This window comes from Syzygium oleosum, unplaced genomic scaffold (assembly GCF_021117445.2).
Source record: "Syzygium oleosum isolate NSW1041296 unplaced genomic scaffold, Sole_v2.1 Sole_v2.51, whole genome shotgun sequence".
Classification (NCBI taxonomy): Eukaryota; Viridiplantae; Streptophyta; class Magnoliopsida; order Myrtales; family Myrtaceae; genus Syzygium; species Syzygium oleosum.
The window spans coordinates 148,093-171,205 of NW_026607535.1; the positions used below are offsets into that span (position 1 = coordinate 148,093).

Here is a 23,113-nt window from a genome sequence, read left to right on the forward strand (position 1 = left end):
GAAGCCCCACACTTGCTATGTTCAAAACCTCGACGCTGAAGAAGCTTGGAGCGGACCTTGAGACCAAGTGTCGAGCATTTCGAGAATCTTCGGTTGCATAGCATTTGCCCACATTCCAGATCGGAAGAGGAGCAAGCTTGATGACAAAAGTGAAACCACGGCAAAGTGAATGTTGGCAATTTGAATTTGATCTCGGATCGGAAAGATGCATTATTTTCTTGGGATAGAGATTGTTCAATTCGCTGGTGGAATTTTCATTTCATAAGAAAATATGTGCAAGACATTTTAAATAGGTTCCAAATGAAGAATTGTAATCCTTCTAGCACACCAACTGAGGCGGGTTTGAAGTTAGTGAAAGATTCTGAAGGAAAGAGAGTTGACAGCACTATGTATAAGCAAATTGTGGGAAGTTTAATGTATTTGACCGCAACAAGGCCAGATATAATGTATTCTGTAAGTCTTATAAGCAGATACATGAAGAATCCTACTAAGATGCATCTCTTTGCTGCCAAGAGAATTTTTCGATACTTGCAAGGTACGACTGGTTTTGGACTACTCTACAAGAAGGGAGAAAACTCAAGCTTGATGGGCTTCACTGATAGTGATTATGCTGGAGATCAAGATGATAAAAAGAGCACTTCCGGATATGTATTTATGTTGGGTTCCGGATATGTATTTATGTTGGGTTCGGGAGTTATTTCATGGTCATCAAAGAAGCAGCCGATTGTCACTTTATCAACCATTGAAGCTGAATTTATTGCCGCAACTTCATGTGCTTGTCAAGCTATTTGGTTGAGGAAAATTCTTGAAGAACTTCATTTCAAGAGTCAAGGACCTACTGCAATTTATTGTGACAATAGTTTAGCAATAAAGCTCTCCAAAAATCCTGTTTTACATGGAAGAAGCAAACATATAGATGTGAAGTTTCACTTTTTAAGGGATCTCACAAAGGAATGAGTCATTGATCTCATCTACTGTAGAAGTGAAGATCAAGTTGTTGATATTTTTACTAAATCCCTCAAATTGGCTTCATTTCAAAAGCTGAGAAACCTGCTTGGTGTTGACAAGTTGTATTAAACTGAATGTTGGCAAACTTTCAATTTAAGGGAGGAATTGTTGAGTCACGTGATCTTATTTGATCATATTTATCTATCCTATTATAGTCAGTTATTTGTTGTCCGAGTTTTTAGGAGTGTTTTATAGTGGTGCTGAACATGGGTTTGTGTTTGACCAAGTTAGTAGGTGGTTTCTACACGTTGCTATTTTAGGAGTTAGTGGATCCACTTTCTTTCTTACCCATCATGTATTAGCTCTTTAAAAGAGCATCCGTTGTAAGCATTCTATTTTTTTAAGAAGTAAGAAATCTGTTACAGTATTAAAGAGAAAGAAAGCTGACAATATGCAATGAAGTAAGTCTATTTCTTACTTCTTAAAAATACAGAATGCTTACAACGGATGCTCTTTTAAAGAGCTAATACATGATGGTTAAGAAAAAAAGTGCATCCACTAACTCCTAAAAACAGCAGCGTGCAGAAACCACCTACTGACTTGGTAAAACATAAACCCATGTTTAGCACCACTATAAAACAGATTCCTAAAAACTAGGACAACAAACAACTGACTATAATAAGATAGATAAACATGGTCAAATAAGATCACGTGACTAAACACTCTTGCGTAATCCAACAGAAACCCGTGTTACTGTTCAATCCTTATATGCAACACAGATTCTCTTACGGATAGCAACGTCTCATTAGCGTTGCAATATCACGAAACGCCTGTACATTCAGGCCAATGCACTTCTTCGCTTATCAAAAACAAATAAGGGAGTTCTTATTTCACTGAATTTATATCTAGGCACAGGACCACATTGACCATATCGGCTGATCTCCATGTTTCAATAGAAAAAATAGCAAAGACCACTATCATGTAAAAGAATAAATGCCAGCCCAAGCATTTAAAACACAAAAACCAGCAAAGTAGATATTGCCAGCAAAAGGGGAAAAAATCTGATTCGTTATTATGTTGAAGGCACCATGAACTGCCCGGTTCCAGACAGAGGTACGAAACTATAGAACAGATCCTGTTCAAGTAAAATTGTCCATAAGATAATACAGGCTTGTATTGAATAATCGGAAATCGCAATGGAGCATCATAACTCTTGTAAATGAAGTAAGCATGCCGCAAATTCAGATCACTAGGTAGCACCACTCATCATTCACTTGTGGGCTGCAACCAACGCCATGTGCTCGATCAAGTCTAGGACTCGGTTGCTGTAAGAAGGTCAAATTGCCATAAAAGTTTACATATGCTAGTTGGACATTATAAAACATTAATCGTTCACTTGTATTGCCTCACCACTTCTTAATACTAAGAACAAAAACAGAGATGGAGAGATATATACCTGTACCCCCATTCATTGTCGTACCACGAAACCAGCTTCATGAAAGAGTTGTTTAGACCTATACCTGCCTTCGCATCGAATATACTTGATCTGCAGGAAAAGCATCAAGCAGCTATAAAACTCACGAAAACGTGGACAAAATCAATCACTTTTGCCGCTATCTTTTGAAAAATAGACACTGTAAACTTGTCTCAACACACAAGATTCGCCTTTTAGTCTTTATAAACCACCATCTTTTTTTTATAACAAAACTAACATTCAAGATGACCTTCGCTCAAGTTTAAAAGTTCCGTGCCACTGTGAGACTAGATCTTTCTTAAGTTGGCAAGTTCCAACAAGGCGAGCAACAAAAATAGAGCTAGCCACTCAATTGATTACAAGGAGCACACATTCCTTGATGTAAAACTGTAAAAAAGAAATCAGAATATCCAATCCCCCTCAAGAACATGCGCATGCAATGCAAGGCCCTAACACCCACTGACAGAGAGGGATGGAGGGAAGTGGGCGGGAGAGGAAGGAAAGCAAAATGGAAATACCTGGAATCACCGACAAAATCATTTGAGACAACATCCTCATCTGTATATCCAAGGATGCCCTTGAGTGGACCCTCCGATGCATACCTTCATTTGAATAATCCAAGACGATGTTTATAGTACTACTCAAAGCGACTTTCCTCAACTAAAACCATCAACTAGTAGAAAAGGGGGAAAAATCATCAACATACTTAATAGCTGCCTTCACATCTTCATAAGAAGCACTCTTCTCAAGTCGACAAGTTAAGTCAACAACAGAAACATTAGGAGTTGGGACACGGAAAGCCATCCCAGTGAGTTTTCCGTTGAGTTCAGGAAGAACCTTTCCAACAGCCTATCCGAAAAGGAAAGAACAATATCATCACTATTGACCCCACAATGATCCAAATCTCACGAAATCTAGAATCTGTTTATATCTTCATCAAGAAATTCCAGTTATCATATACCTTTGCAGCACCAGTGGAACTGGGAATGATGTTTTGAGCAGCTCCACGGCCCCCACGCCAATCTTTCATCGAAGGACCATCCACTGTCTTTTGGGTTGCTGAAAAATAGAAATCATCATTATTAGCAAGAACTCTACCTTCAAACCTTGTTGGATGGTGTCCAACATCAGAGAGGCAGGAGGGAAGAATGGGAGTACCTGTAGTTGCATGTACAGTCGTCATCAAACCTTCAATTATACCAAATTCCTCATGAACAACCTGCCGAAAAGGTTAATACAGCAATCAATATTAGTATGAACCAATTCTCAGAGACTGACTCAGAGTAAGAGCCAAGATGTGAGCCGCATCCACTGCAGAGAAGATAACAGGTTAGAAAGAGACGGAGAGAGAATATTCCAGAGACAGCTGCCCATTATTCAAGTTTCACCAGGTTGACATGAAAGGCAGGAATAACTTATGGAAGCATGAAAACCAACCTTGGCCAGAGGAGCAAGACAATTGGTTGTGCAGCTTGCATTAGAAACTATATCCATGCTTGACTTGTACGTCTTTTCATTTACTCCAACCACAAACATAGGTGCATTGGCTGAAGGAGCTGATATAACCACTTTCTTGGCGCCAGCCTGCAGTAATAATCAGCAGGCTCAAGTCAAGGTGTTTATACCCATCACCCTATAACATAGACGCACACATACACGAGTGCGCGCGCACAGAGCAAATTAAATGATTATAGTGACCTTCAAATGTGTGGAAGCCTTGTCCAATGTAGTGAAAACTCCAGAGGATTCAACAACATACTCAGCCCCATGAAAACCCCAAGGAATCTCTTCGGGATTTCTGAGAGGAAAGAAATGTCAAAATTTACCCCTTCCAGCTGTAAGTTTAGATGTTGATATTTGCAAAAGAGAACTTTCTACAAACAAATTCTTCGGATGAGTAAGAAAACACCTTTTGCTTTCAACTTTAATTTGCTTTCCATTAATCTCCAAGGTGGACTCATCTATAACATTGATTGTTCCATTGTAAACTCCATGAGTAGAGTCATACTTGAACATGTAAGCCTGGATAGATTGATAAAAGAAATATCAGTATCTTCTCAAGGAAAAGACTACCATAAAGTATTATGGATATCCCTCCAACGATTACAAATTCCACAGCTTGCAAATTCTTTCAGCTTGCTAATCATGCACAAATACCACAAGCGTCAGCTATACATTCTATTTTTGGATGATTTTCAAAAGGCAAAGCAAACTGAGGTAATGCTGACTAGTAGACATTAACATGACAGCAAAGCCGACACAGGAAAAGATAAAGTTTTATTTGCCTCCATTTGAAGGCTGATTTAAACATTCACCTAAGCATGGTGGATGAGTCAGCAGTAGCTTAAGTTAAGTTATGAAACATTCATTGAATAAAAACAATAATCTGGCTTGCTTAAACAAATGGTTAAGTCAATCATTTTCCCAATTCTAAGCTCAGCAGAAACAAGACTAGCAGCAAATCAAAAACTTCTAGAATACTGCAGTTGATGATCCAAGTCCATTGCCAAATAACAAGCACAAAAAAGATTAAAACATCCATATACCACATAAGTAACGCAACACTAATGCTATCACGAACAGAACCGCTCAATCACGCGGAGGAGGGGAACCACATGACATTTCCTTGAAGGAATCAGTAATTTGCATTATAAATAAGGTAAATGCACATACCATGTATTTAGCATCGATAAAAGGATCATTGACAGCTACTACGTCAATATCATCCCTGGAGGTTGCTATCCGAAGCACCAATCTTCCGATCCGACCAAACCCTGCACGAATGTGATGCCACGCTCAAAAAACACTTCCACCAGAGCACTTTCATTTAAATTGTACTCCTCGGGCAACGACTACAAATTCTTCTATTTGAGCTGATGTATGCAGAACAGCTGCAAACAGCCCCTATCTTGCAATCCCTATGGTATCAGTTTCAATACAATTCCAGAACGCCCTCTATATAATTACTAGCAGACAATTTCGCATGGAATGAGATTACAGGCAAAGCACAGTAACCACTTAGCATGACTCCTATCAGCCCCGGAACATACCATTGATTCCAATCTTTGTCTTGTTGCTGCGATCCGATCCTGCACGACAATGATCACCCCTCAGAGTCCGATCCAATCAAAACCATTTTGGAGAAACTAGTCGAGATATATGCTATAAGGATTCTTACTTGGAACAATAGGCCGCACATCAACAGCTGTAGCTTTAACAGGCTGAATGCTCCTGGCAGAGCATTTCCTATAAATTTTTGTTTTTTTTTTCCGGGGCAAAAAATGAGCCAGCGACATTTATTAGAGGAAAAAAGACCGGGAGCGGGAAATTAAACAGGAGGAGAAGAAAAATTAGACTCAACTGGAAGGAAATGGATCCGGTGGGGACAGGAGTGCCGGTGAAGCTGGAGTGAAGGCGTGAAAGGTTGACATTGCTGGGCGAGACCTGCAAACAAGGGGTTGAAGTTGGTGAGCTGAATGGGACAAGCCATCTCCCAACATTTAGGAGAAGAAGAAGAAGAAGAAGGCGAAGCCGGGAGGGGGAACGCGAAGACAGCGTCTGCCATAAATCCAACAGTAAATGCAGAGGAAAGATAGCATCATCAAAAAGCAAAAAAATTGAAAAGAAGAAGAAGAAGTGGAAACGAGAGGGATAGGAATCGCAAAATTCACAATGGGGGTGAATGTGTTCCGAGCAGCTGGGTTGCTGCTGCCAACAGGCAAAAGGAGTAGGGAGGAAGCTAAAGATTCAGCTCAAATAAACAAAACTGAGCTCGAACAACATCAAAGGTGACAAAACCTCGGAAGACCGGTTTCTCGAAAATCAAACGAAGACAGGCTAGAAAGCATCAATAAAACTGAGCTCGAATCAAAGCATACGATGATGATGATGATCCGTCTCGCGTGCTTGTGCGTGCGTGTCAGAGAGAGAGGGATAGAGAGAGAGAGAGGGAGGGAGAGACCTTGAAGGGATCGGAAGGGAGGGGAGAGAGGTGGGAGACGGCAGGAGGAGCAGCGGCGGCAGGGGATGAGCGGAGGAGAGAAGACAGAGCCATTTTCGCGACTCTTCCCTCCGAGGTTGGCTGCGAAAAACCCTAAAGATTGACCAACAACAGAAATGGAAACGGAAGCCTGAACTACTCAAACCGGAAGAGATGCGAAAATGGAAATGGGAGGAAATGACTTTCGAGGGTAGGCACCGGCCACGCGGGGACTCGCCCCCCCACCCCCCCTCTCTATTTAAATTACGAACAGGGGGCAACAGCGAGCGGAGTTCCCTATGCAACTACAGACTCCTCTGTCTCCCTATGCACTCCAGGCTCCCCTGTCTCCGTCGCACACCGTATGGGACTCTCCCAAATAATTCATAAAAAGAATTAGGAATGGGGAAAATACTACTACAGGGGACACGTGATGTATTTGATCGAGAGAGAGAGAGAGAGAGAGAGAGAGAGGTGGGCGTGCGTGCGTGGGTCACGACGACGTCGGTGAGAGTGTCGCGATGCGAAAGAGGCAGGGAGGGTTGGTGGGTGGATTCACAGCTCCTCGAAAGCCACGTCGGACCAGCTCAGGGGGGCCCTTTTCGGTCAAATCAAATATTTCGGGGCTCTTTTCCTCTTCCTTGGTCTTTTTTTGGTTTTTCAATTGATGAACACCGGCCCTACTACCCCCACCTCTTTTTATCATTCTCTTGTCTTTCATTCACGCTACGCGTGCTCCACCACCCCTCCCCGTCTTCTTCTATTTTCTCTTATTCGAATCCTCTATGGCGTCCGACCTTTGAACTTCCCAAAAAACAGGGGGTGGAAATAGTTGAATAATCGTAAAGAATAAACAAAACAATTCTCGAGATGCCAACTGGGTCCTTCTTCCTCTCTAAAAACGAATGAGGGGCAAAAAGTTGGAAATTCAGAGGGGGAGGGCGGGGAGGACAAAGTGGAACGGACGGGGAATTCCAAGAAGGCCAACGCACATGGACGTCCCCATCGAATCGAAACGACTCTGACCGGCCGATGATACCCTCCCGCTTGCACCGCACGTGCCCCCCACCCACCTCTGCTGCTCCTTCGTATCATCATCGGTCATCATCGCCCCCGCCCCCGCCCCCGCCCCCGCCATGTCCCCTTTCACCCTTCTCTTCTCGGACTCCCGACCACGATCGCTGTCGCGGCTTCACTTGTCCTTGTCCCTGCCCCCATTAATGATACGGTCTTGCCCGCACGTATTTACACTTCCCCTTTTTCACTGTCGCGAATATCTAAATTTTGACTCGTAATTTCTTCATAACTTTTTCTAATTTGAAGGGAAATTATTAAATAAGGACCCAAAGTGGGTGCCCTTTTTTAAAAGAGGACCTCAAGTGAATAAAGTATCAATTAAGAATCCAAAATGCCAAACTAGTATCAAATAAGGACCTGAGCTCGCCGGCCGGCCAAATGTTCTCTGGTCGGCGACCGGCCGACATTTCCGACATCGAATAGGGGCAATTTTGTCCAATTTTTTTTTTTCTTTCTTCTTCCCCGATCGCGGTCGCCGAGCCAGCCGAGCTCGAGCTCGCCGGCCATCTGGGCGAGCTCCAGCTCGCCGGCCATGGCGAGCTCCGCCCAGATCTAGGCGAGCTCGAGGAGGCCGGCCTTGCTCCGATCGCATAGTCGAGGGCCTTGGCGGGGCCGTCGCCGGAGGCGATGGTGTCGCGCGCGAGCTTGAGGAGGAAGGGCTCGAGATTCGGGTTGTCGAGGGCCGTATCGGGCGGGGCGGGGCTGGCGGCGGAGCCCGAGGACTCCGACGGGGGCTTCCGTGGGGAGAACTTGGAGCGGGAAGGGGAGGGGGAGGGTGCCATGGCCGGCGAGCTCGAGCTCGGCGAGGCCGCGGGAGCTCGAGCTCGCCAGGCCATACGGGGCGAGCTCGGCGGCGAGCTCGCCGAGATGCGGGCGAGCTCCGCCCTCGCCAGGCCCGCCATGGCAAGGGCAGGCAGAGCTCGAGCTCGCCCGGCTCGCCCGAGCTCGATGGCGGCGAGCCCGCTCGCCGGTCGCGCCCGGATGGCCGGTGAGCTCGAGCTCGCCCAGATCTGGGCAGAGCTCGCCGGCCGAGCTCGCCCAGATCTGGGCAGAGCTCGCCGGCCGAGCTCGCCCAGATGGCCGGCGAGCTCGAGCCCTCTCCCTCCGCCTGCGAGGGTCGCCCTCGCCCGCCCAGCCTAGTCGAGGGAGACCCTCGCCGGCGTCGGGCGAGGGCAGCCTCCACCTGAGGCCGGCGACCTCCACCGGCCCCGGCTATGGCCGGCGGAGGGAAGAGACAAAAAATAGAAAAAGAAAAAAAAAACAGAGATGAAATGTACTGTTCCGATTGCCGGAACAGTAACTGTGCTCGCCGGCCGGCGAGATTTGACCGGCCGGCGAACCCAGGCCCTTACTTGAGACAAATTGAGTACTTCGGACCCCTATTTGAGACTGATTGGGCACTTCAGGTCCTTATTTGACACCATATTCACTTTGGGTCCTTTTTTGAGAAAAGGACCCCACTTGGGGTCCTTAATTGGAATTTTCCCTAATTTGAATAATATGTCGATTTTTGACGGAAAAAATAAAAATCATTCTGTACTTCATCAAAGTCTTAAACGAATCGGCGCAATTGCGATTTCGACATATACTTCCATTGCAGGGTGACAATTTCAAACTTGAATAGGCATGGCATAGTGTAAATTAGATTGGTGTCGTAATGGTTTTGACTCACTGGCACATTAATACATTGGTCATAGTTAGATTCAACTTGCGTATCCCAAAGTAACCTATCTTGTTAAATTAAATCGTTTGGATCGATGTGATTGATGGCCTTACTTATGTTGACACCGACATTCATATTAGTATTTCATTTCGTGATTAACATTATATTATTAAATTAATTAGAATGAACCCAACTCTTTTTTAAAGATCAAACAAAGAAAAAAGGAATCGAAAATGTTGCTGTTCCTTTTCTCGAAATGTTAAGTTTTGTGTGAATATCATATTACGCACCTTAATTCGTGGACAAAGATACCGATAACTAAATTTATCCTCGAAAGAGTTATAGGGGTTCTCCTTCTTATTGTTCAATTTCGATCGACCTAATTTCACCGATTTACTCAAACGGTCATGGGGATCGTGACGTGCTGGCTTGTTGAATGGTCCTTTACGAGTTAAGTGGACACCACATAATTGAGGTATGAAGACACGCAATGTTTCTCGATGGGTTGCAAAAAAAATCAGTGCTGTCTATGTTTACATCGCAAATGTCTTAATCAAGTGATGATTGCGATCACGGGCAGGGGGCATGAGAATTGACGTGATGGACGCGAGACATGACGAGGATGGTGAGGCATGGTGAGGCTTTGATTAGGTACCACGATGACAACCAAAGACACGTCCCTCAATAACGAGATGATGAATCCCAAAGTCCTACTTCCGTTTTTCTATTTGCCAACGCATTGAAAATAGTTGTTTTTTGGCTTAAATATTTCGAAGTTGCCTGGATTATAGTCCTATAACATTATCTAACCGCTGGAGCAAATAATTTACTTGGATCATCATGCCCTATCCAATCACAGTATATACAGTAACTTTGTCAACCGCACGGCTCTTGCATCCCAACTCGGTTCACAAGCAACTCCTTTTTTGGTTCGGCCACTTCCATGTTGCTTGGCAAGTTCTCCACTTCCGGAAAAAGCACATGAATCGACATCTCGCTTTGAGCTGGCATAGATCGCCCCAACTCCACCTTCGGCTCCTTCAAAGATTGTGGCTTCACTCTCGACTCAGCTATGAATTTCTTAACTCTCGACTTTTCATCCGCGAGTCATATCATGGAGATGCTCTGAGTCTCCGTCAACCCAAAGATCATTGGTACCATCGATGGGCATTTCGGGTTGGTGATCATAATTGACTTGTCTCTCGTGTCGATCATGGCATTCGTGGTATCAAATAATTCTAAACCCAGAATAAGATCATATTCATCAAGTACCTCGATAGAGAATTTGTCCTTCCAATCACCGACGTGTAATTCCACTTTTTGAGCAATGCCAACTGCCAGTTCATAATTCGGGTTGACCACCTTGAACTGATGTCCAATTGGCTCTACTCGAAGTCCTAAACTCTTCGTTGCTTCGCTCGACAAAAACATGTGTTGACGCACCCATGTCAACCACTTGACTTCCACGGATGGCAAACTTATTGGAGGCTTCTTAGGCGGAACTTGAATCTTTGTGGAGTTTTAAATCTTTACGGTTCCGAGCCGCACTTCTTTCTTCTCTTGCTGTGCTTCTTCCTCTTCGTATATGGCAAGCAATGCCTTGAGTTTATTCCTCTTTGGAAAATCTTGGGACCAATGGGACGATTGCAAAAGAAGCAAGGGGTTGGTGGTGACTTCTTCTCCCTTTCTTTGTGGGAGTCACTTGGGGTCGGTTCCACTTTTGGTTGGGTTGTTTGGAAGGTCCTTTTCCCATAATCTTTTTCAGGTAACTTTGCCTTCCTCGTCTTCATTGTAGTGGACCGTTCTCCCCCCATTTCCTCTGGACTTGGTAGATTTGGGTTTGGTGAAGTCGGCAAGAGACCCTACTATAGTGAGTGCCTTCGAAATACTTCGGATTTCCCATCGTTTGAGCTCGAGTGGGGGTCGAGGCTTCAAACCATCCATGAACGACCTAAGAGCTTCCTTCTCCCCTAAGTTGGGAATTTGGAGTTTGAGTTTGGTGAACTCCTTCGCGTACTCCCAAACTGTGCTCTTTTGTTAAAGGTGATGAAGTTTGCTGCGATTCTCTTGTTGGTGGAACTCGGGGAAGAAGTTATCCCAAAACTTTTTGACAAAATCATCCCATGTGTTGATGGGATCGGCAACACGCTTGGTCTCATTACACTTATCTCGCCACCAAAGCGTGGCATTATCGGTTAGGACCATAGAGACATTTCTTACCTTGGCCACCTTGTCTTGAATGCCAACGGCACCAAAGTATTGTTTTATGCTCCAAATGAAGTTGTCTGCTCTTTTAGCGGACCAGTTGCCCTTTAATTCCTTAGGCTTCGGCACACCCGTATTGTGTGCCACTTGAATGGGTACGTTACCTTTCTTGCACAAGATTAGTTTGGTCTTGAGCTCATGGATCTCTGGCTTCAAAGGGGAAAATGGTCTAAGAAGTCTTAAACCTATTGTACGGCGGTGAATTCAGTCCTAAACTTTTAATTTTGCCAATTCAGTCATAAACATTTTAATAACTTGCTAATTTAATCCTAAACCTTTTGACGATTTGCTAATTTAGTTATAAACTTTTTAACAATTTAGTTTTAACAACTTGCCAATTTAGTTTTAACGAATTGCCAATGTAGTCTTTTCAGCTGATTTTGACTCGACATCGCTGACTGTGTTTATGTCGACCGTCCTACGTGACGTGACCGGTGCTGACATGTATAATTTTGTTTATCTTATTATGTTCTCTAGGATCATTTTTTAGTACGTCAAGCCTTGAAAATCTCTATTGGGATATGGCTCTATTGTGGAATGCTCTGTTGGACATAGTCCTAGTTTAAGGGCAAACGAGGATAAAAATTTTGTATCTCAATTTTCTTGTCTCTCTTTTGCTCTCCATTTTATTGTAATTGTATTCCGAATCCTAACAACCTCGGGACCCTGAGACTAGCACGATATTTTAAACCTTATTTTCTCCGGGCCGTGGTTGATGGTTTCGTTTATCAGATCACCCTTTCGCCATCTAATACCAGGTATCGAACGAGCCATGGACGAGACATACTTTTGCCAAAATGCATGCGGGGGGATTCGAAGATCTCAACAGAAGAAAGCGTTTTGATCCGTCCCTTAAATCCACGATGGCACTGAATGATCTGATGATCTCAACCGACAGCTCACTCGATCCAGCGACGGAAATCAGTCGGATTAGAAAAGCAAAAATTTTCAACGTGACCGTCCCAACCGAAAAGGAGGGTAAGGGAGAGAAATAAGGAAGGAACCCCGCCAAGAATGGACGACCCCTCCTTCTTCCTTCTTCCTTCTTCCCCCCACCGCCTCTCCCTCCGCCATCCTCCATTCCCTTCGCGATCAGGCTCTGGCTCTCCGCTTCATCTCTCTCCCTCGGTCTCTCTCTCTCTCTCTCTCTCTGGTACGATCCTTCGTCCTCCGCAATCTATCTCTCGCATTTCGCGTTTTCTGTTCGTGTCTGCGTAATCGCATGCGAGATTCTTAGTTGCCCACGGTTGCTGCATTTTCGTTTCGTCTTTTCATCGAACACCTAGTGATCAGTACCTGCATTGCCCTTCCGTTCTTTGGTTTTTTTTCAAATTTCTGAATAGGCTTCTTGCTCCGCGTCGCATCTCTCCGTTATCTGGTTATCGGCGTTACGCCGCACCCGTTTTGCCTGTCAGTTGACGCGCTCACGGGAGTTGATTCTACGACACCTAACTTCATCCGTTCTGTTTGTTCCTAGATGTCCTGAGGAACAGCTGACTACATCCTCGCGATGGGCATCAGCTTCAGGTACTGGGATGATTGTGTCGATCATCTCGACATGGAAGCGCTGTGGATGATTCCCGACGTCAGCACCGAATGGACCAATGCCGGAGAGACCAGAGGTCAGAAAGTTCACCTCTCCAGGGATCCTGATGGCCAGAAATATTTGACTCAGAATGAGATGAGGGTAAAACCCAATTTGATTACCTTTGTCTTTAGGTTGCTCATTAATGGCGACGTCGTGTGATTAGGAAACGAGAAGCTGCACGTCGTGAGCCTCAGTTCGAGCTTCACAAACTTGTTTTGTCTTAATGAATGATCACGTTCAAGATTTCTGAAAGGAAATGCCAAAATTATTCGAAGAAGCGGAATTCTGATAACCTCTCTAGCTTTGAATCAGTGTGGTAGGTGGATAGTTATTCACCCCAAACCAAGCAAACAGAACGTGGGAGTACCTGTTATGTTTAATAATATAGATCTTACTGGATGTAAATGCCTCGTCACTCACCCTGTTTCCCAGTTTTCCTCACACCCTTGTTGATGTTCTTTCAGGCTGTGGCGGAGATTACTGTCCGTAGATATTTCTCTTCAAAGATTGATCCGGTATGCCTTATTTGATGTGGTTCCGCAACTTCTGCAAGATAGAGTTTTTCTCATTGCTTTCTTCTATCAAAAGTATGTTTCAGTAGTTTTTCTTTTAAAAGTTTATTGAGATGTTGTGGAATTTTGCAGGATATGATCTGTGCCATTGCGGAGCTTGAAAGTGACAGACAGATCCTTGTTTCAAGATTTAACAAGAAAACGAAGGATACTACGCTGGGGATAATGCAGATTTTACCGAAAACTGCAGAGTGGTTGAATAGGTACAGATAATTTCCATGTACAATTTTCTTTATCTCATTTCCCTTCAATGCTAAGATATTTGCAAACCTTTTATCGCACTTTGCTGAGAATCTACATCTCCCACGCCAATTTCCAATCTGGCATGTCTGTTATTTTCTCCTTTCCTTTTTCATATGGCGAAAATTGCATGTTTGTAGTTCGCTTGTCTTCGTAAACGTAAAGCACAATTTCTTTTCAGTGAGCAGGGCTATCTTGCATATCAAGTGATAGGAAATGAAGAAGTTCTCTATCGACCTTTTGTAAATGTTTACTTTGCTGCTGCCTACCTAAAATGGTTGTCAAACTTCGAGGAAAAGTATGTTTCTTCTTCCTTCTCTATGTATTTATCATGGTTTCTCCTCTCACCGTAGACTTGATAGCCATTTCATTTGGCATGAACATAATTTTGGTTTCTGACCTCTTGCCAACACATTGACAATAAAATTTCAACTTCCAGCGAAAGAAGCGAGGAGTTTGTAGTCAGGGCCTACAGAGGGGGTACAAAGAAAGCGACGCATAAATCTACTTTACCATATTGGAAACGGTATCTTTCCGTCAAAGAAACATTTACATCCAGGTAATATGTCCTTCCTTTCATCTTTTTTCACTTTAAAACTGTGTGCGTTGTATCATCTTCAATGTGTTGTCGGTTCAATTTGCAGAGTCGCTTGAGATGTCTCAACCATTTTGCTATTAGGGACTTTGAAAATGCATGGTGATGTGGAGCTTCCGTAGTTGTCTTCTTGTGTGATTTCAGATCAAAGATGACATCCATATGCCCCCGTCTTTAGGATTATTTTGGTCTTAGAGTGAATAATGCTTGTTCTTTTGTCGTTTTGAAGTGTCTCGCATTGTAATGTTGCGTCTCACCGAGCTTACTAGATAATTGTGAAAGTTTTGTTTTGACCATAGGAAAAACTTGCAGTGAGGGTTCTGATTGTTGAATGAAAGATCTCATTGGACTATGAGTTGCTTGGAGTAAGATGCTAATTATGGAATTCACAAATTACCTATTCCACCCATCCTAAAAACAGAAATTACCTGTACTAAGAAAAACAAGACAAGAATTTAGTATCGGATTGGCTGCACTGCTGTCATATGAGGAAGCTCCATCTCTGTTAATGCATTTATTAGATTTATTTAGCCCCTTCAGTTAACTGCTTATAATCTTGTCAGCATAATTCTTGAGGCATGAATTTGAACTATGTTCAGCCAGCCATAAATGTTGTGCTAAAGTTCCTGTAATTCTTGATCCACAGAAAAGCTTTTGATTGCGGAGCTCTGATGAGTGATCCTTCTTTCCTTGTAGTCCCTGCAGCACCCGATACAGGTTGTTGTGGTGTTTTATCACTCATAATTGACAGAATAGTATTGCATCCTTACACTTCTCATGTTAGCTTAAATATCCGAAGAAACTTTACTGCAAGTTGGTGGTTATAAATATCGGAAGTTCATTTACATCGAATTATATCTTTCCTGTCTCTTCAAGTTAAGCCACCGATTTTCAGCTGAAACTATTCATTGCATGGGTTTTGTTTTTAAACACTCCAAGTTCCATCTTAATATTTCTCTTTGTAACATTTATCAGGGCATTCGCTGGCCAGAAATTTAAAAAAAAAAAAATCGAGGGCTTGAAATGATATATATGACAACAGAACACGAATAATGAAGTTTTTACATTTCCAATGTTCCCCTTTTTTGGAGCTGTGTTCTGCCACTTCAGAATCATGAAAGTCTGAATCTTTTCTTCTCATTTTAGTTTCTTTTTGTTTTTTGAATAGAAGTGTCATTTCTTTTCCGATATTGTGAAGCTCCAGAAATTAATTCTGTGTCCTTGTTATAAATTGGACCCAGACATCTAAGTGAAATTGATGTTATCATAGAGAATGGATGATTTGTCGGTGATAAGTAACTGGCATACTTTTTGCTAATCAGCTATCCTAACTTTACAGAAATTAATGAACTGTTGAAGGCGCTACTAAAGTCTTCACATTCTTAAATGTGTACTGAAGGAAATGTTTGTGAAGTGCTTAGGGGAGACAAGTATTGTATCATTTCTCCATTCCTTATACTTTTTCATTTAAAAATGGAAAAGCAGGCGCCACATATACATATTGGGACTCTAGGGCTTCTCCTGAAGATATGGAAGATATGTGGAATCACCCTGATGTTGTTAAAGAATGGACTAAGTCTGGAGAAAAACGCGGAAAAGTGCGCTTTTCACATGATGCAGCTAAGAAACCGTATCTTTCCCGTGGGGAAGTGAGGGTATGGATAGAACTTAGCAATATGGTTGTTCATTTTTGCAGTACGTTCATCTTGGCGGACATGCTAACTGCTAGGATGGACTTCTATGATTGAGAAACATGTCACTACCTCAATAAGTTGTGCCAATTTCTTTCAGGCAGTTGCCGAAGTCATCCTCCTGAGACACTTTGCTTCAAGAAAAGTTAAACCTGTAAGTATCTATATAAATTTAATCATAATAAGTTCTTCTTATCAGTCTGTGCCCGCATGCCTTTTGTTGATTCCACTTGCCTTGTCAGTGTTCTTTACTATCATTGGCGAGATTCATATGTCGAGGAAAGTGTGGATACATCAAATGCATGGATGGGAGGAAATTTGCAAAAGATTTAACTTGAGAATCTGCCTTATTCGCGAGATGCTGTGTTTGTGATTTTGCATTGTGAAGCATGGCATCAAATATCTGATTTTTTACCGGTCCTTAATACAGATTATGAGGCAGAAAGCTTTCTTGTTTGATAGACTATAGCAGTGTATTGAACGTCGCGAAATCAAAGGAAGTTTCTTAATTTCATTTTTTGGGGCAATGAAAGGTTTTACTAAGCTATTAATTTACAGCAAAGTTCTTTTCTTAGCTTCTGTTCGTATAACATGTTAAGCATCTGTCTGCGAGACTATGAAATTCCAATGAAAGGTTTTCCTCTGGTAAAACACGAGCCCCATAAATTCGAAAACTTGCTTTTCAACTTTATGCTTTTCGGAGGAACCAAAAATCAACTCTTTGAATCGTGTGGCTAGCATTCCTGAATCTACTCGATGGTTAGCATGCTATAAATGAAGACATAGCATGTTTTATGGCTTAATTGAATTGTTGGGCACCGCAAAAATGTGTTTTGCTCCTTGACGCCTATATAACGGACATAAACTAGTATGGAGGGATGGGGAAAGCAGATGCACAACTTTGACCCCAAAAAAAAAAAAAACATGCACAGCTTAATTATAAGAGTGAGAGAGGAAAATAGAAAAGAGTGATAGAAAGGGTTTCCCATGTTTTAGGCACTATGTATCATGTAAAAATAAGAAAAAATTCCCTGCTTTGTTTTAGTAAATTTTGCCAGCTTGAATCTTGCTCTCAACTCTCGTATGATGTGGTGAATATGTTATCTTCTGGGGTTGAGTTGGATGTTGTTTCTTACTTGGGTTTTCTAGCTACATGTTGAATATCAAGAGTGTTCAACTAGTTTAGTACCTTTTTCCAGGATATATTACTTCTGAATTTCAATTTTCCCTGCAGACAGTCCTATGTGCTCTTGCGGAGGTTGCCAGCATGCGTTTTGTGGATGGTGTTGGAGAACGTACTGGACTAATGGGAGTGGACTTCCCGACAGCTTTATGGCTTCACAAGTATGTCATATTGCTCTGTAAAATGAGCGTACGATTAACTGGTGTCTATGCTTAGCTGGACCTTCGCTTCATCCCATTTATTTAAAGTTGACTTGAATAACCTCAGTCGAAATCAACGTTATAGGGTTCGCCCAATAATCATACCATAGAGACTAACTGAAAGCAGTCTCCAAAGTTATTTCACCTCATATAGCCATCGCCTAATTCTTATGGAAAATACACTAATTTCAGCTTCACATTAACTCAGACGGGCAAAACCATAGTTAGAAATAGTAATCACTGATTTCTTGATATATATGAAGACATAAGAAAGCGGTCTTTTGGATTACAATTTGTATTGTCATTACTTGGGTATGCCAGGGTAGCGCCTAAACTGTCACTGCTATTATATGCACAGTGAGTTGGGGAACAAGGCTTACAAAGTTGAGTCTGCCGATGATCTACACAGGCCTTTTGTATCGATGTACTTTGGCGCAGCCTATTTGGCTTGGTTATCAGAATACGAAGGCAGGTGGGTAGTATTATGGAAAATATAATTGGAAGAATTGGATACTTCATTTCTCTGTAGAAGTACGTGTTTCACCAACTCGTGCTTCTTTTGATGACAATGAACCAGGGAAAGAACCCCTCAGTTCGTTGTTCAAGCATATCTTGGTGGCCCGGAGAATGTGAATCTTCAGGAGACGGGCCCACTGTGGCATAAATTTGAGGAAGCTCTGAGTAACTACGGAGACGTGAAGAGGTGAGTATCGTGTACTCCATGTGTTCAGACTGTAATGTGTTCTGTTGTCTGATTGACCATTTGAGGTGTCATTTCCAGGGACAATGGGAGCTGCTCCATCTTGTAATTCCAGAGCAAAGAGTAGAATACCACAAAATTGGGTTGTAAATCCCCCCGGCCCTGTGGGACCTTCTTTGTTCTGAAGCGGTTGAACTGTTTCGCGGGCTTCTCTCCAGTAATGAAATTTGATGTTTTGTCGTAAAAAAAAAAAAATCAGACGTGTTTACCTTTATTTGGCCGTCCTAAAATTCATCAATCGGTTGAGGTGGCTCGATGACGAGCTCTATTCTGTTCTCTCCAGAAATTTATAGATGCCCTCATCTTACTTGCTGACCTCCATCGGTCTCTTCTTGACTAGTCTGTAACAAGAAACTGAGATTGTTTCCAACCTAAGGACGAAGTGACTTTGTATCCGAGTTCGGCCAAGATACCTAGTTTTTAACAGAAATAGTGCCCCGAGAAGTAGCCAAACATCTTTCTATTTCCAATGCGTGATTTCCATTGTAACATGTGTACTCAATACTCTTTAGAAATCCAATATTTTCTCATTGAACATGCGCAACGAAGTATGATTCTCCTGATATGGCTCCTTTAACAACTACCTGCCGATCACAAATGCTACAAAAAGTCCACGATAACTCGAAATCTTTCTACTGCTATTGAAAGAGAAACATCTGAAAAGGCATATGCATGCAAAGAAGGGATGAAAGAGGAAGATCCGGATAACACCCATGATAGAAGTGGCAAAGGCTAAACACACCGGGTAAAGAGGATTGCTCTTCCAGCTTTGCTATCAACATCCTTCTGGGTGCAAGATATAGGCAATGGGAAATGAAATAAGGTAGAAAAACAAGCGGATGCTTCTTAAATGCCTTCAATCCCCGAAGATACAAGCAACTGTACAAAACTCGCGTAGCTAGTTCATTGTTATTCAGAGAATTTGCATCCGACAAACGCAGCATAAAATTTGCCCAACAAAATTTGCTTATTATATTCTGAGTCCATTGACAGCAGGAGCTCTGATGTGGTTTTAACATCCTGGTTATAAACCAGCATACGAAGAAGCACTACCAAAATTACGAGATGGCATGGGGATGGGGGAAAAACTTTGAGCTCAAGCGTCATCTAGTGCAAGAACTCCGGGAAGTGTTTTTCCCTCAAGAAGCTCCAGGCTGGCACCACCTCCAGTTGAGATGTGGCTCATCTTGTCGGCCAGCCCAGCCTTCTCCACAGCCGCAACGGAATCACCACCTCCGATGATTGTAGTAACCCCCTTCCCGCTGAGATCCGCTAGCTTCTTTGCTATTGCCTGCAAAGCAGCCAAAATGTACAAAAGAAGCTTATCGGCTAAATAAATGGTAAAAGATCCTCGGAGGTATCTTTGGCTCTTACGGAATATTAATGTGGTGCTTATTGCAAGTTCCATTAGTAATTCAACAGAAAGTATTAATGTGGAGTCAGAACAAGATGACATTGGCATACCTCTGTTCCCGCAGCAAACTTTTCGAACTCAAACACACCCATCGGTCCATTCCAGATGATGGTTTTGGTCGTCTCCAAAGCTTCACTGAATGTCTTGATGGAATCAGGACCAATATCCAAACCCATCCAACCATCCGGAATACAAGATGCTGGGACAATCTGAAATTAAACTTCAGGTCAACATGTCACTGAGAGAGAGAGAGAGAGAGAGAGAGAGATACTAACTTTTTTTCTAGCAAAAAAATGTTAGACTACGTGTAGTTGTTCTGGAGCAACTTTGATGTTTTGACAAACCTTCGAGAAAAATTAATGCTAGGAATGACACAAACCTTGCTATTAGCATCAGCAGCAAACTTGTCAGCAATAACCACGTCAGTAGGAAGGAGCAAAGACACGCCCTTGGACTTGGCCTTCTCAAGAAGTGAAGTTGCAAGGTCAAGCTTGTCTTCCTCCACGAGGGATGAACCAACAGAATAACCTTGGGCCTTGTAGAAAGTGAAAATCATTCCTCCACCAAGCAAGAGCACGTCAACCTTTCCCAGAAGCGACTCCATCACTCCAATTTTAGTTGAAACCTTTGATCCGCCAACAATAGCGGCAAAAGGCTTCTTTGGATTTGCCACGGCCCCGACAAGATAATCCAGTTCCTAGAATCACAAATTATCAACACTCAAGATCTCAGGAATGTTAATTTACATGGTTGAAATAGCACAATAAAGTTTTGCAAATTAAATAAGAAAACACGATGCGCTAGAAAGTTTCGTACCAACAAAGCAGCAGAAAAGATGAAATGCATACCTTCTGCATAAGGAACCCAGCAACGGCGGGCTTCAGATACTTGGCGACACCTTCTGTGGAAGCATGGGCTCTGTGAGCAGTGCCGAATGCATCGTTAACATAAACATCTGCGAGAGAAGCGAGCTTCTTTGCAAACTCTGGATCATTTTTCTCCTCCTCCTTATGAAACCTAACATTCTCAAGGAGGATAACTCCTCCTTCCGGCGTCGCAGCAACCAGTTGTACAACTTCCTCCCCGACACAGCCGTTCGCCATCTTAACCTATATATATATAGGACAATGGCAACAAGAAGGATGATCAAGGAATGAAAGCAAAAAAGTCGAGCGACATAGACGACCGCAGTTTTGAAGAACCAAACCTCCACTCCAAGGAGCTCAGATAGCCTCGGCACAAGGGGCTTCAAGCTATACTTGGGCATAACACCCTTGGGACGTCCCTGAAAAGCACCAAGAATACGGAACCATCAATATATCTTGCCGTGGACACAAAAAAATCCTAAACGATTTTGAGAAGCAGCAGAGCATTCAATTGCTATCGGCACACTACTTGCAAAAAAGATTACATAAACGACCACCCAACAAATAAGATCACCAGTCACCACTTCCGGCGACTAAGCATAGGAGAGAGAAAGGTACAGGTTCACCCACACTAAGGAAATTCTACCAATACCCAGTGGATGAAGAGAAGAAAGAATCAAGTGAACTAACAGCTAGGGTCAATTTAAATTGGAAGTGAGGAGTCGATTTTGATTCTGCAAAGGGGAATTTCGATTTCATCCCTAATTAAGAAGAACAGCGGCCAAACTGAAGGATAAAAAATGCAATACTAGAACGGCGAAACAACATAGCCTTATGAAATGACCACCCCCCCCAAAAAAAAAAACAGATTGATCTAGCATTGAAAAATTAAAGGATGCAATATATAAAGCAAGAAACCAACAAGTTCGAGAGTCACGCAACAGAGCAATCAAATCAAGCAAGCACTGCAGCTGGTGACCCGAGCTCGACCATTCGGCCGGAGAGCAAGCAATAAATCACGGAGGACGTGATAGAGAAGATAAGATCCAGAACGAATCCAGCCTGAATCACAGATCTATCCATATCGAAGCAGCTCAGACAGGAAGACGGCATCAACAACTCAAAAAACGCAGCTTGATCCGGGCGACTAATGCGACAACCTCAAAAGAAACGACTTTCGACGGGCGAAAAAGAAAAAAAAGGAACAATCTTTGGAGGAGAGTAGCTAGAGAAGGGGGGATACCAAGTGAGAGGCGAGGATGACGATAGCGCCGTGACCCATCAAGAACTTGATGGTGGGAACAGCGGCGCGAACCCGGGTGTCGTCGGTGATGTGGAAGGAGTCGTCGAGGGGGACGTTGAGATCGACCCTGACGAACACCCTCTTGCCTTTCAAATCGGACTCCTGGAGAGATCCGACGCTCTTCTTCGTCGCCATATCTGCAGATCGAGATTCCTGCGCACGCAAGGCCCCAACCAGTCAAGAACCGAAAGAAAAAAGAAGATACTCGAGAGATGGAGCGAGCTAGGGACTAAGGAGCGCGGGGGAAGCTATCGAGGGGAGAACCTCACCGGTGAAGGAAGGAAGGATGGGTGGATGGATTGGGAATAAGGTAGAGAACCGGAGGAGAAAGGAGATCGAGCAGAGACACAACGACGATGAAAGATTGAACCAACGAAGTGGCTATAAATAAAAAAAGAGGAGGAGAGCAGGAGGAGGAGGATGTCACGTGAGTTGTGGCTTTTGATCCAAGCCACAATGTAAAAGAGTTCTAGAACGGTGGTCGCTGCCCACAGCAAATGCGAGCGATGGATGGATGGGCCTAAAGTTTTCTATAAAAGCCCTTTGGATGAGCAAAAACAACATAAGGTGGATGGATGCATGTGGAAATCTGGAAGAAGGTTTGTTGCACCAAAACTATGGGAATAAAAGCATATTCCCAAAGGTTTATGTCTCGCATCATTTCATTTGTTAAAGTCATTATCTTCATTTGTTACATTGCATAGGAATCGACATATACCCCCCACCAAAGTCTACTCAATCGGTGGAAAAAAGAGATCTCATTTACATTGATGAAATTGAATAAAAAAGGCGAAGTTTATCAAGTTCGGACGGATTATAACAGGGTCGTCCTTCGTTCAATTTTACCTCGACGATTAGATACACGCACGAAACCCGATCTCATTGTGTTTAATTAGCTTTTTTGGTATAAGCAACATGAAGTTAGCATTTTTTAAGGGTTAGTTTCATGAAAAAAATTCCAATATGATATACATATGATAAATTTACTCAAAACTAATTTTTTGACCACAAAAAATCCAAAATTGATTCACTTATGACAAATTTACCTTCTGTTAATTTCTGTTAAATTTTACCGTTAAATTGTTGAGTTGGATGACATGTAACGGTTGAAAGTTGTACTGGTTTAACATTTTACCCCTCTCTGATTTGTGATTTTCATGGTATTAATCTAATTTAAGGGAAATTAATTAACGGATGGTAAATTTATCACAATGTACCGGTTTGGGATTTAGAATAAATTTATCGTGAATGCACCCGTTTGGGGTTTTTTATGGTCAAAAAATTAGTTTGGAGCA

The 23,113-nt window shown here is 42.8% G+C and overlaps 4 protein-coding genes across 4 annotated transcripts; 2 read left to right on the forward strand and 2 right to left on the reverse strand.

The window, feature by feature from the left end:
• The first annotated feature begins 300 nt into the window (after nt 1-300).
• Nucleotides 301-957, forward strand: LOC130136821 (secreted RxLR effector protein 161-like). The gene has a single exon (XM_056307191.1). The coding sequence runs from the start codon at nt 301-303 to the stop codon at nt 955-957; it is 657 nt and encodes a 218-aa protein (XP_056163166.1).
• Nucleotides 958-1,999: 1,042 nt separating this feature from the next.
• Nucleotides 2,000-6,701, reverse strand: LOC115689593 (glyceraldehyde-3-phosphate dehydrogenase GAPCP2, chloroplastic). The gene is made up of 14 exons (XM_030615690.2): nt 6,384-6,701; nt 5,784-5,866; nt 5,601-5,668; nt 5,473-5,511; nt 5,096-5,196; nt 4,332-4,444; nt 4,121-4,220; nt 3,860-4,006; nt 3,581-3,641; nt 3,384-3,481; nt 3,129-3,271; nt 2,941-3,024; nt 2,405-2,494; nt 2,000-2,273 (listed from the first exon to the last, which is right to left on the reverse strand). The coding sequence occupies exons 1-14, from the start codon at nt 6,474-6,476 to the stop codon at nt 2,219-2,221; spliced, it is 1,275 nt and encodes a 424-aa protein (XP_030471550.1). The 5' UTR covers nt 6,477-6,701; the 3' UTR covers nt 2,000-2,218.
• A 6,158-nt stretch (nt 6,702-12,859) lies between these two features.
• LOC115689608 (uncharacterized) lies at nt 12,860-18,511 on the forward strand. The gene is made up of 12 exons (XM_030615710.2): nt 12,860-13,093; nt 13,459-13,509; nt 13,639-13,769; nt 13,988-14,104; nt 14,246-14,365; nt 15,048-15,118; nt 15,887-16,056; nt 16,193-16,246; nt 17,327-17,436; nt 17,834-17,947; nt 18,053-18,178; nt 18,257-18,511. The coding sequence occupies exons 1-12, from the start codon at nt 12,917-12,919 to the stop codon at nt 18,282-18,284; spliced, it is 1,269 nt and encodes a 422-aa protein (XP_030471570.2). The 5' UTR covers nt 12,860-12,916; the 3' UTR covers nt 18,285-18,511.
• Nucleotides 18,512-19,183: 672 nt separating this feature from the next.
• On the reverse strand, nt 19,184-22,097 carry LOC115689609 (phosphoglycerate kinase, cytosolic). The gene is made up of 6 exons (XM_056307211.1): nt 21,759-22,097; nt 20,857-20,934; nt 20,498-20,758; nt 20,029-20,346; nt 19,700-19,858; nt 19,184-19,526 (listed from the first exon to the last, which is right to left on the reverse strand). The coding sequence occupies exons 1-6, from the start codon at nt 21,951-21,953 to the stop codon at nt 19,332-19,334; spliced, it is 1,206 nt and encodes a 401-aa protein (XP_056163186.1). The 5' UTR covers nt 21,954-22,097; the 3' UTR covers nt 19,184-19,331.
• Nucleotides 22,098-23,113: the final 1,016 nt, after the last annotated feature.

Excerpts from the sequence above, each read along its gene's own strand:
- LOC115689593 (XM_030615690.2), bottom strand. The coding sequence starts at position 6,476 with ATGGCTCTGTCTTCTCTCCTCCGCTCATCCCCTGCCGCCGCTGCTCCT. Across the intron at positions 5,512-5,600 it reads TGTGCGGCCTATTGTTCCAA|GATCGGATCGCAGCAACAAG; the intron begins GTAAGAATCCTT and ends ATTGTCGTGCAG. Across the intron at positions 4,445-5,095 it reads TTATCGATGCTAAATACATG|GCTTACATGTTCAAGTATGA; the intron begins GTATGTGCATTT and ends CAATCTATCCAG.
- LOC115689608 (XM_030615710.2), top strand. The coding sequence starts at position 12,917 with ATGGGCATCAGCTTCAGGTACTGGGATGATTGTGTCGATCATCTCGAC. Across the intron at positions 13,770-13,987 it reads ACTGCAGAGTGGTTGAATAG|TGAGCAGGGCTATCTTGCAT; the intron begins GTACAGATAATT and ends ATTTCTTTTCAG. Across the intron at positions 17,948-18,052 it reads TTATCAGAATACGAAGGCAG|GGAAAGAACCCCTCAGTTCG; the intron begins GTGGGTAGTATT and ends ACAATGAACCAG.
- LOC130136821 (XM_056307191.1), top strand. The coding sequence starts at position 301 with ATGAAGAATTGTAATCCTTCTAGCACACCAACTGAGGCGGGTTTGAAG.
- LOC115689609 (XM_056307211.1), bottom strand. The coding sequence starts at position 21,953 with ATGGCGACGAAGAAGAGCGTCGGATCTCTCCAGGAGTCCGATTTGAAA. Across the intron at positions 20,759-20,856 it reads CTGAGCTCCTTGGAGTGGAG|GTTAAGATGGCGAACGGCTG; the intron begins GTTTGGTTCTTC and ends ATATATATATAG. Across the intron at positions 19,527-19,699 it reads AGTTTGCTGCGGGAACAGAG|GCAATAGCAAAGAAGCTAGC; the intron begins GTATGCCAATGT and ends GCTGCTTTGCAG.